Source organism: Hyla sarda, chromosome 11, assembly GCF_029499605.1.
Source record: "Hyla sarda isolate aHylSar1 chromosome 11, aHylSar1.hap1, whole genome shotgun sequence".
Lineage (NCBI taxonomy): Eukaryota > Metazoa > Chordata > Amphibia > Anura > Hylidae > Hyla > Hyla sarda.
The window spans coordinates 93,285,417-93,297,916 of NC_079199.1; the positions used below are offsets into that span (position 1 = coordinate 93,285,417).

General features: G+C 48.9%; 1 protein-coding gene across 3 annotated transcripts in view; it reads left to right on the forward strand.

Annotated features, from left to right (window-relative positions):
• The window catches only part of PALS1 (protein associated with LIN7 1, MAGUK p55 family member), a 106,207-nt gene extending 94,006 nt beyond the window's left edge, over positions 1-12,201 (forward strand). For all 3 annotated transcript variants that reach the window (XM_056547102.1, XM_056547100.1, XM_056547101.1), the window contains exons 13-14: positions 8,171-8,281; positions 11,092-12,201. In XM_056547102.1, coding sequence (XP_056403077.1) covers positions 8,171-8,281; positions 11,092-11,268 — 288 coding nt within the window. In that variant the 3' untranslated portion in view covers positions 11,269-12,201. The remainder of the gene's footprint in view (positions 1-8,170; positions 8,282-11,091) is intronic.
• Positions 12,202-12,500: the final 299 nt, after the last annotated feature.

Here is a 12,500-nt window from a genome sequence, read left to right on the forward strand (position 1 = left end):
AGCTTAAGATTCATTGAACAGGATGCTTGCTGGACTGATCTCCTCTACCTTCTAAGTGTCTGTGACATGTCAAAAGTTTTTGGCAATGACCAATACACTTTAAAGGGGTATTCCGAGCAAAAACATTTTATCCCCTATCCAAAGGATATACCCCCCTGCCAACAACCCCCCCCCCCCCCCCGAGATCTCCCTGCAGCACCCGGGAGCTGCGTCTCCAGTTTCGGAAACCTCCAGGACTGGGGAGGTGACGCCACGCCCCCTCCATTCATGTCTATGGAAGGGGGCGTGATGGCTGTCACGCCCCTCCCATAGACATGAATGGAGGGGGCGCGGCTTGACGTCACTTCACCAGTCCTGGAAACCCGGAGGTTTCCGAAACTGGAGACGCAGGTCCCGCGTAGAATGCAGGTGCTGCATGGAGATTGCGGGGGGCGCCGGGTCCCAGCGGCGGGCCACCCTGCGATCAGACATGTTTTTGGCCGGAATACCCCTTTAATCCCCTGCTGAATGAGGCTGTGCTTACCCTACATCAGTGGTCTCCATACTGCGGCCCTCTAGATGTTGCAAGACTACAATGTGTAGTTGTAGTTTTGCAATACAATGCCCCTGATGATTGTTACTATCCAACATGTTTCTTCCAATGTTTTGTACTAGTGTCATCAGGGTTACCAGAAAACAGGGAATAAAGCTTCTACACATCCCTGCAGTAAGAAAAGCTGTGGGTTCAGGATCTTTCTAGTGATCATTTGGGTCCTGGGGGTTACATTATTTTTACCTATTGTGTGGATAGGTGATAAATGTGAAATGACCTCTTCAGGGCATGACCCCAGTACGGTTGGTATTGAGGGACTCCAGCATGCCTGGGTATGACTTGGCTTTATTATTGGAATTGCCCTCTTTCCATGGAATGTAACTTTCATTATAGTTTGTATTCTTTCCATCATGTGTAGGTGACACATAGCCAGCCCCCGTACGCGGTCCGCTCACACTGACGGAGTAATAATGGGATTCTTTGGAAATTCATGACTCTTGTGCTTTCACAAAAACAGTTGTCAGGCAGGATATTATAGTCTCATAGCTGCTAATATAAACAGCCTACCTGATGGGTAAGGAGGAATGAGTGGGAGTTACCACCCTGGTATGTGATGGGGGGGATGTCTGCACTTTTAGCCTTGCAAACTCTAGTTGAGTATTTGCTACTGGTCAGCATTCTGTAGAACAGTGTTTCCCATCAAGGGTGCCTCCAGCTGTAGCAAGACTAAGCCTCCCAGCATGAAATCAGGGTGCTCATAAGACCCTGCGACGTGATAGCAGGGGTCTGACGAGCTTAAAAGACAGAGAAGAAAATAAAATTACAATAAATAAATATATTAAAACAGACACTATAACTGTGTTTCCTATTCATGGTGCTTCGAGCTGTTGCAAAACTACAACTCCCAGCATTAATCCAGGGAGCTCCCCAGACCTGGTCTTTTTTTAATTATTTTCTAGTACGGGCTGTGTAGTTAGGTTCGATCTCCCTTTTGTTTCCTTTTTTTAGGTGGGGGTTCAGGAGCATGGCGCTACCTGTTTTCCCCCCCCCCCATATGCGACAAAGGGGCACGGAACATAAGAGTATGGGCCATCAACCCCTTATAGCGACATACCCCCCCCCCCCCCTCCCCTCACCTTCTGTACTCTGCTAGGGTTTCTCCATCCTGGGGTCCCTTTTCCCTACGCCGGCTCCTCTGCCGCTATTACACGTGGCTGTGCTGGGCCAACCTCGTGGCTTCTGGTCACGCTACCGGCAGCACTACGCCTGCAGCAAGCCTCCCGGCCAAAACCGTTTACCCTGTCATGGGTTAATCCTAAGGATTATTGGGGGTTTTGTCATCGGGGGATACCCCTGACATTTTTTATTGAGGCTCTCGGGTGTGGGGCCTCGGTGGGCTGTGTGGTGGCTCATTCTCTTGCCCCACAGCGGTACTGTACATATATAGACCTCCTGCTCTGCTCTGCTGGCCACCTTTTTTCGCTGCCCGCACTTTCACTTTCCTTTCATTGGCGCCAATATACACATCCGCCCCTCTCCCCTCACCTTGTTCCCGGGGCGACGGGAGGCTGAGCGCCTGGACAACGGGAGCTGCCATTCGGCTCGGGTGGGGGCGCTCTGTCAGCAGTTCTTGGCCCTTCTCTCCCGGGGGTCCGGCAGGTTCCTGCCTCACGGTCCATGCACAGTTCCCTGCTTCCTGCGCTCTTTTTATAAAAAAAATTTAATTAAATAAAAAATCTTTCGTTTCTCAGTCCATGTTCTTACCCCCCCCTCCCCCCCCTCTTGTGGCCATTCAGTAGATTGCTGCCCCTACTTTCTGGTCCCTTGTTTCGCTTCCCCTTGTGGCAGCAGACAGCTATTGCAGCCCTTTTGTTGTAATGTCTGTTTTTACCAATTTAATCTTGCTGGGATTCCGGTCTGGGGACCATATATTAAATTATTTTTTTGGCAGGGCTGCTTTACTATTTTCTTCCGCCACCCTGTTTTATTACCTGAAGAGGCAAAGGTCTCCTCGCCAGCTCAGGAATATTGTGCATGTTATTTCTGCCATGAGATGTCTGCCACGCCCACAGCCGCATTCCAGCCCCTTCCCCACAGCGTGACACCAGTGGGATGCCCTTGCAGATGCATCCGCATCCTTTCGCTGTGTGGTCTTTATTCTGGGAGGGTGCTGGGAAACCACAGTGGTACCAATTTTCGCCCACAGGTCTTTATAGGTCTTCGGAATCTGTGGCTAGTGGGCTGGACTGGACCCAATACCACAGACAGTGGTCTGCGTGGTTTCCTCTGCCGCCATTCACTCATCACATGGTTGCCGCATCCACGGCTGGAATTACGGCTCCCACTGCTAACAAGTGGTGTCCGAAGGAGTGGCCTGGCGTGTACAATGGATTTTGTGCAGGGCAAAGGGGGGTACAATCTGCGGCTCCTTAGCCTTCCCCGATCTCCCAGGATGGCGTGGGATACTAGCCATGGCCCCAGGCCCCTCCATATGCGACAATAGGGCACAGTGTTATTTCATCTGGGCCGTTGTCCCCTTATCGTCACTGGCCAGCACTTGGGGGTGTACTCTATTCATAAGCCGGGCTGTTGTCTGCAAGGTTTCTGCCGCCACCGGTCTACCATCATGGGGCTGCCAAGTGGCTGGAGTTCCTGTACCCCTCTTCTAATGGGACGAGTCCAGGAGGGTGTCGCTATAGGTACAAGGGGACCCTGTGCCAGTAAGCTAGACAATGATCTTAATGATCTCATACACCTCTAGGTCGCCCTTTAGGAGTTACGGTCCCACTGCTAGGGCACGGTGTCCTAAGAAGTGACCCGACGTGTCCTGTCAACCCTTTTCAGGGCAACAGGGATGCAATCCAGGGCTCCTCTGCCTCCCCTGATCTCCCAGGATGACGGGGATTCTATCCACTGGGCTGCCACGTGCTTGGCTGTGTTTTCCTGTACCTTTCTTCGTGGGTGGACTCTGGACGAGGGTTCCTGCAAAGTGCACAGGAATGATGCCAGTCAGCCAGACATTCATCTGCATGGTCTCCAGCACCACCAGGTCGCCCATTGGATCGGCCGCACTCCAGCACCCCACTTTCTGTGGGTGGGTTCGAACGAGTGATCCTGTGCGTTCAGGAATCCGGTCAGCCAGACGGTCGTCTGCTTGATTTACTGCTACATTAAGTCAACTACCATAGACTTTCCACTCCGTGGGCGGAAGTGCAGGTAACCCACTGCCGAGGTGTAGTTCTGAGTGAGTCACCCCATGTTGCTCCATATACTGGTTCGCAGGGTTCCCTGCTTTACCAGGTCCCTTTCTGCATGCCTGCTGCTCTCACGGCTGAAGGCTGGTAACGCACTTTCAATGTGTGGCTCTGAATGTAGGACCCGGTGTGGCCATGGCCCTATGCCATATAGCCAGACTCTGTCTGCATGGTTTCTAATCCACCAGGTCACCTCCCCCTTTCCTGCCGCTCCCGTGACAGCATCCCGGTCACTCATTTTCCATGTGAAGTTCCAGGAAGTGTCTCTCTTGCATCTGCGACAGCAGTCCTGGTGTGGGGCACCATTGGGAGATGGGGTGTGGGCGTTTGCTACAGGTACCATGGCTTTTCTGGGCAACGGCAGCACTCTTTGTTCCCCTTTCAAAGAGTGCCACGTTGGTCTGCTAGGGGCATGGTTGTGCCACACAATTGAGTGCTGAGCCTGTCTTTTATACTGCCGGACTTTGCATGTCTGCGATTCCTTTTGTGTCTGCAGTCTAGCTTCCTCACTACTATCGTGAGGTATCCATGTCTGTGTCGGCACGTGTAGAGCCCACCTTCCCTTCTGTCGGTGGGGTGTGCCTGGGACCTTCCTGTAATCTTGTTTCCACAAGTCTGCTGTGGTTGAGCACCTCTGTTCTGGCATGGAGCCTGGTGGAGCCTCACCGACAGTTCAGCGCTCCCCCCCCCTTTATGCCTTCAGGTATCTTCCTGGATTCCTGTGCAGAGTGGCTCAGTTTCCTGCTCGGTTGGCTTACACACTCGACTGGCTCCGTTGGTGCCTCTCAACGCTGTCTGTTGCGGTGTGTGTGCTTCTTCCGTGCATTTGTAGTCATGTCTTTGCATCCAGCTCCAGTGTCCAGGATTTCGATCCCTCTGGGGACAGAAATTGGTTCCTGGATATGTTCTTGCAGAGTTCCTGGGGGCTACGTCCACCCAGTACATTGTCCGTTGCCGCAGGGCGTCATGATCCTGCTCCTTCAGTGCTTGGTGCACTTTGACAATCCCCCTTCCACGGAGGTACGGGGATCAGGGGGCTTGGCATGGTTAGTGCCTGAGTTTCATCTCGACCACCCCTTGTTTTCCCCTCTACTAGGGGAACTATTTTGCTGGTCGCTTTCTACTACCGAGATGGAGCCATCTCTCCCTTCCCACTTTATAGGTGGGATATCTGGCTGGGCCCTTGTTTTTCACTGAGCACATTCAGAAGAGCCTTTCGCTGTCTCTCTGTGAGTTTACTGCCCATTATAGCAGCCTGGCTCTCTTCCTGTTTCTTGGTTATTTATTGCTGCTCAGGCAGCCCTGGCCCTCTCCTCTGTGGGGTTTCTGCTATCATGTGTGGCTCGGCAACAGCTGGTCTAGCCACCGTCTGTTTTTTGGGTCCTGCCATTGCTCTCCCCCCTCGGCACAATCTCCCTGGTAGGGTGTGTTTCTCCTTCCCTTTGACGGTGTCAGTTGTGCTACACTGACACCACAGTCTTTATAGAGTAACCTTCATGTGCCCAGAGCCTGGGAGTCAGAGCCGGGTTCCCTTTTGTTCCCCCTCCATTCCCGTCCTGACGGGTTGTTTCTTCGGAGTGCTCTGGTCCGCTTGGACCCATGACCGAATGGTCTCCATGTCTTGGCCACTATCCTAAGATCCTGTGGAGTACCTCCTTTTCTAGGTTGGCCCTCCTGGTTCTTTGGGCCCCTCTGGCTTCCTAGTCGACTTTTTCTTGTCTTTCTATGAGGACCATATGTCTAGAGTCTCTGCGAAGAACGGTCACTTCCTTTTGGCGTCCCAGTCCATCTCCATGGGGGATCTTCCAGGAGCTCTCTTTCTAGGCCTCGGTTTTCTCTGGCCTGTGGTCTCGTCCGCAGGCCTTACGGTCGAGTGGATTTGGTCTCGGGATGGATTCCCTTTCTCTGGTGTTTGTTCTTCCCACCCTAGGGGACTGTTTTGGTATGTCTTTGGTACGTCAGTATAGGTGTCCCCCAATGAAGAGCGATCGAGAAAAGGAGATTTTTGTACTGACTGTAAAAATCACTTTCTCGTAGCCTTCATTGGGGGACACCGCACCCACCCATTTCTTCATTTTTTGTCCTGATACTCTTTTCCGGTTCTTGTTTTTTTTTTTTTTATCCGGGATTCTTTTCTAGGGTCCTTCGGACATATGTCTTTGTTGGCTTCTCCTACTGCTTTGTGACAAAACGGATTACCTCACTTCCAGTGGGCAGGTATATCCTATCAGGAAGGAGCCGACTTTTTTCCCTAGTGTCAGCGCCTCCTAGTGGCAAGAGCATTTACCCATCAGTATAGGTATCCCCCAATGAGGGCTACGAGAACGAGATTTTATGATGAGTACAAAGATCTCCTTTTTAAAATTGTATAAATTACAAAAGAATAAAATTACAATAAATAATAATATTAAAACAGACGTTAGATCAGTGTGCCTCGATCTGTTGCTAAACTACAACTCCCAGCGTGCCCGGAGGCGCCCCGGTTGCTAAACACTGCTATACAGTTATACTTACCTATTCTGTATACAAGTCTTTAGTTGTAGAATTGCCAGTAGATTTGGGTCAGACACGGCCTTGGTGGTCTCACCCTGAAAACTTATCTTTACGTCTATAACACAAATCATAACTAGGAGTTGCAAAAGAGTAGAAAAAGGGGTCTGGATATTTTTTGGCTGCAAGACGGCGGCAGTTCAGTGGAGGTCATTGCCGTCATATGTCTCACTGATAAGGGTTAGCGCTGGTTAACATCTATACCACAGCAGGACGCCGGGAGATAAGTCACAACATTTCCCGCATTTACTCCCTAAGAAAGTAGCTATAGAGGTGATATAGGACCTGGAATTATCTCTCTTGTAAGATAAGATCACATCCGTGCCACACACACAACAAGTATGTACCAAAACAACTAATCTGTGAATCTGAAGAAGGGGTATGCTAACCCCGAAACGCGTTGTTGTTAATAAACTTTGAACTTATATTCACCTCCATGACTTGGTTGTGACATCTCTTGGATCTCCGAGCCTGGATAAAGGTCACTTTTTTTCTCGCTATCCTGTACCAAAACAAGACCAATTTGGAATAACCCCTTAAAGGGGTACTCTACTGAAAAACAGACTTTTTTTTTTCTTCTTTTTTTTGTGGTGCAGAACTTTCTTATACCACAAAAGAAAAAAAATCGTATGCCATTGTGTGTGGCCAAACGTCACATACGTTTTTGACTACATAGGCATAATGGAAATCTATGTGTATACTACAGCGTACATTCAGGTACTTTCTAATGTTTAGGTACCCAGCATACTACTGTGTTATTGATGTGAACCAGTCTTAAAGGGGTGCTCCGCCCCTAGACATCTTATCCCCTATCCAAAGGATAGGGGATAGGATGTCTGATTGCGGGGGGGTCCTACCGCTAGGGACCCTCCGCGATCTCTGCTACGGCACCCCAGACATCCGGTGCCGGATGGCTGGCGATGCGGGGAGGAGGCTCGTGATGTCACGATCACGCCCCCCTCGTGATGTCACAGCCATGCCCCCTCAATGCAAGTCTATAGGAGGAGGTGTGACTATAGTCACGCCTCCTCCCATAGACTTGCATTGAGGGGGCATGGCGTCACGAGCCTCCGGCGCTGAACCCGAAGCTCTAAATGAATGCTGGGGTTAAAGGGGTACTCCGGTGGAAAACTTTATTTTTTATTTTTTTATTAAATCAACTGGTGCCAGAAAGTTAAACAGATTTGTAAATGACTTCTATTAAAATAAATCTTAATCCTTTTAGTACTTATTAGCAGCTGTATGCTACAGAGGAAATTGTTTTCTTTTTGAATTTCTTTTTTTGTCTTGTCCACAGTGCTCTCTGCTGACTCCTCTGTCCATGTCAGGAACTGTCCAGAGCAGCATAGGTTTGCTATGGGGATTTTCTCCTGCTCTGGAGTTCCTGATACTGGCATCAGGTGTCAACACTGTGCACAAGACGAAAAAAGAAATTTAAAAAAATAAAGAATTTCCTCTGTAGCATACAGCTGCCAAAAAGTACTGAAAGGATTAAGATTTTTTAATAGAAGTCATTTACAAATCTGTTTAACTTTCTGACACCAGTTCATTTAAAAAATAGTTTTCCACCGGAGTACCCCTTTAAGATGTCTAGGGGTGGAGTACCCCTTTAAGGCCGTGACCTGAATCCAGCACAAACATTGGAGTTTTTGGAGGGTCCCCCGTACAGAAGAGTTCATGCTATTTTTATCTTTGGTCACTATAGCTAAATAAGAAGCAGGATCCATTCTTGCATACAGTGGAGTTTAGGCTTTTCATATGTGCTCAGTAATTCGTAGACACAAGAAATATATGTGTTGTAATTTATTTTTTATTTTTTTCCCCCCTGATTCAGGCTATTAAAACACTACGCAACTCCGATCTAAAGCCGTACATTATATTCATTGCTCCTCCATCTCAAGAGCGGCTGCGGGCACTGCTGGCGAAAGAAGGTAGAAATCCGAAGGTGAGTAGAAGCCTTTGTGTAGCAACAAACTGCATAGATAAAGGGCATATAAAAACTTTAAAACGGCTTCTTTCTCTTATTCTCAAATATTGGCTCAGATTTGTCCTGTGCCTGCAAGACAAGCAATACCAGTCTATGGAGGGGTGGAAGGAGCTTAAAGGGGTAGTCCAGTGGTGAAAAACTTGTCCCCTATCCTAAGGATAGGGGATAAGTTTCAGATTGCTGGGGTCCGACCGCTGGGGCCCCCCGCGATCTCCTATACGGGGCCCCGACAGCCCCGAAGGGGGCGTGTTGACCAACGCACGAAGCGGCGGCTGACACGCCCCCTCAATACATCTCTATGGCAGAGCCGGAGCGCTGCCTTCTGCAATCTCTGGCTCTACCATAGCGATGTATTGAGGGGGTGTGTCGGACGCCGCTTCGTGCGGGGGTCGACACCCGCTATCTGGCCAGCGAGCCTGGCCCCCGTACAGAGAGATCATAGGGGGCCCCAGTGGTCGGACCCCCCACAATCTGAAACTTATCCCCTATCCTTAGGATAGGGGATACGTTTTTCACCACTGGACTACCCCTTTAAGACAAGCAATATAAGTTTATGGAGGGGGGAGGACAGAGATCAAGACAAGCAATACAAGTCTATGAAAGGTGGAGGACAGTGCTCTAGGCACAAGCTCTGGGAGACCTACAAATTATAGATGATGTCTGCAGAGCAGAAATCTGCAGAAAATTACTATATACAATTTATATAATGTCCAGAATTAGTGCCGCTTCTCATGTAAACACACAGTTTATCCTGAAAAGTCACCTGACATGACAGGTAGGATTTAAGCTAAAGTCTTTATTGGTGTCCACCATGGTTTGTGACGTTTTATTCTTGATAAAGGCATACTTGCGGAAACGTCAAAAACTTGTGGCAGACCCAAAGTCTTCAGCCTAAAATGTACATCCGGACCTCAGACTGTGCTGCTGCCATCTGTCCAGAGCAGGAGAGGTTTGCTATGGGGAGTTGTTCCTGCTCTAGACAGTTCCTGACATGGACAGAGGTGGCAGCAGAGAGCACGGTAGTCAAACTGGAAAGGACTACACAACTTCCTCTGGAGCACACAGCAGCTGATAAGTAATGGAAAGATTAAGGTTTTGAAATAGATTTTTAAATATAATACTTGACTTAGAGTAAAAAAAAAATACTCTGGAATAGCCCTTTAATACAAGGAAATTAGATTGTTTAAAGGTACAGTTACAGTTTTTCTCCAAAGTTAGAATAGGTAAGGTCCATGTTGTCTTAGAGACACAGACTGTTGAGTGAGGTCCAGGATCTATGACAGTGTTTCCCAACCAGGGTGCCTCCAGCTGTTGAAAAACTACAACTCCAAGCATGTCCTAACAGCTTTGCAACAGCTGGAGGCCCCCTGGTTTGGAAACCCTACTCTATGGCTGTTTGTTGGCATGGTAGGTATCTTTAGCTTTCTGTACCTTTTTGTTTTGACAGATCAGAGTCATTTTGCACCACATGTTCCCGACACATGCAAATATATCCATAGACTCCCATAGACTGGACAGGTGACATGTTCTACGTTGCGTTGTCATTTCGCCTGCAGCATTTCCCTATACATCGAGTCAGAGGCCATTGTTTTATTCTTGCATAGTCTGTAGGTGATGAACACCACTGAACTGTATACAGAGGAATATGATGTAAAGGGGTTCTCCGTTGGAAACATCTTATCCCCTGTGATCTCCGTGCCGGCAGCGGCGGTGGTCAAAACACGGAAGCTTGCAGCTTCCGCATTCGTGGCGTCACACCACGCCCCTTCCATTCATGTCTATGGGAGGAGGCGTGACGGCTATTACCAGTCATCACCAGTCATCGGGCACGGAGTGGAGCTCGCTCCGTGCACTGAATGACAGGGGTGCTGCGCCCACTCCCATAGACTTGCATTGAGGGGGTGGGGCATGATGTCACACAGGGGCGGAGTCGTCACGTCATCATACTCCGTCCCCATGGTCAGGAGTCATAACACTGAGAGCCTCCAGCACTTCCAGCAGTGCTTACAGGCGGGTGCTGCATACTAGATTGCGGGGGTCCTCAGACACGGGACCCCTGCGATCAGACATCTTATCCCCTATCCTTTGGATAGGGGATAAGATGTCTTGGGGCCGGAGTACCCCTTTAAAGTGGCCACGTTCTGGTGGCCTGTTCCAGATCAGCACGGACCATGGCCTCTTTAAAATCAGTGATCTGCTGGGACTGACAAGTGACACTCCTGACGTTGCACCGACGAGCAAAGTGAGAGGACATGACAAGGATGTGACAACGAGCCCCTGCACCTGAGCCTGTCGGCCAGGTGAGTGATGGTAGGATTAGAGAGTGGGGGAAAGGGAATGATGCGGCACCAGGCATAAGTGGGGGTATCACTGCACATAGTGGATAACGGGGACATGAAATGGCACAGGGGAGTTCGAGAGGTAATGATGTGGCATAGGGGGTGATAAGGGATTAAAATGGCACAGAGGGGTTCAATGGGGTTGGAATGAAGTGGCATGGGGGGAATGGGGTGGCATGGGGGAAAAAGGAGGAAAGAAGTGGCACAAAGAGGGGATCATGGGTGGGAATGAAGTGGCACAGAGGGTAGCAGTCTCATTTGTAATGCTGATAACGGTACGAGACATGTGCAATAGACAATACAGCGAGGGGCGTGTCACCAAACAATGGGTGTCACCAACATGAAACGTGTGGAACGCTCTGCCTTACAAGAAGACGTCATAATATACATCCTCAATGTCGATAACATTTCTTTGTATTTCCTTCGCAGCCCGAAGAGCTCAGAGACATCATCGAGAAAGCGCGAGAAATGGAGCAGAACAACGGCCACTACTTTGATGCCGCCATCGTGAACACCGACCTGGACAAGGCCTATCAGGAACTCCTCCGACTGATCAACAAACTGGACACTGAGCCTCAGTGGGTTCCATCGACCTGGCTGCGGTGAAAAAGATGGCGGATAGTAACAAAACCCGGGACAATCACGGTTGGGTATTATACATCCTGCTGAAATATTCAAGTGCTGAAGAACCAGTTTAGTTCAGTTTTTTTGTTTTTCGCAACGTATGTTTGAGTTAAGCTAGAAGAAGGCCCGGAAGACTTGGCGGCCCCCTCCCCCCCCCAATGTAGAAGCACCAGTTCAGGTCTAGTCTAGAAGCCAGATCCAGGAGCCAAGATGTCGTCATTGCCACCAGCAGATCGGGCTGATCCCTACTGATCCCTATGGCCGCGGTAATACAGAGTGATGTTAGTGTGGAGCACCAACCTTTTAGGCCTCCCTGGGAAGGAGGGGGACATGTTTACAGACACACATTAACCTTCTTTTCATAGGTTGGAGAGTGACGGATTTAACCTTTTCATTGCTGATTGATAAGAACCAGACCTCGTTTTTTTTTTTTTTAGGTTTTTTTTTAGTTTTTTTTTTTAGTTTTTTTTAGTTTTTTTTTCCCATTCTCATTGGGCAGCTGTTCTATTGTATACCGTAGCCGACAGCGTTGGCTCCCGCATAGTAACGTATGACGGTGTTGCGGCACTTAAATGTATAAAGAATGTTCAAGAAAAAGAATAATCACTGGGATTTCTCCTTACATAACTGGATGTACAGATAAGAGATTGTGTTTTAGCAATATACTTTAATATAAACCCCCCCCCCCTACCACCACCACCATATGTCGGCACCGGAATTGCGGCGCTTTTTTTTTTTTTTTTTTTTTTTTATCGAAGAAAAGTTTTTAGTTTTTAATGGTCTGAGACTTTCCGACATTCCATTTTATAGTCGCACTCGATGCCAGCGGTGATTCCTGTTTTACAAGTTGCTATGAATGTAAACATATCCTTTTTCTCTAAATAAACTTGGGCTTCGCAGTTTCACAGGTGACTATGTCCCTTGTATCCCACCCGATCTGCTTCCGTTCAATTTAGTAAATAGTTTTTTTTAAATCTGTTGCCAAACTACAACTCCCAGCATGCCCGGACAGCCTTCAATATTGTAGCTCAGGTTGAAGGCTGTCCGGGCATGCTGGGAGATGTAGTTTTGCAACATCTGGAGGCTCAGAGTTTGGGGACCACTGGGTTAGTGGGTACTCCATGACTTGCCTAAGGCAGTGTTTGCCAACCAGGGTGCCTCCAGCTGTTGCAAAACTACAACGTCAAGCATGCTGGGAGTTGTAGTTTTTCAAC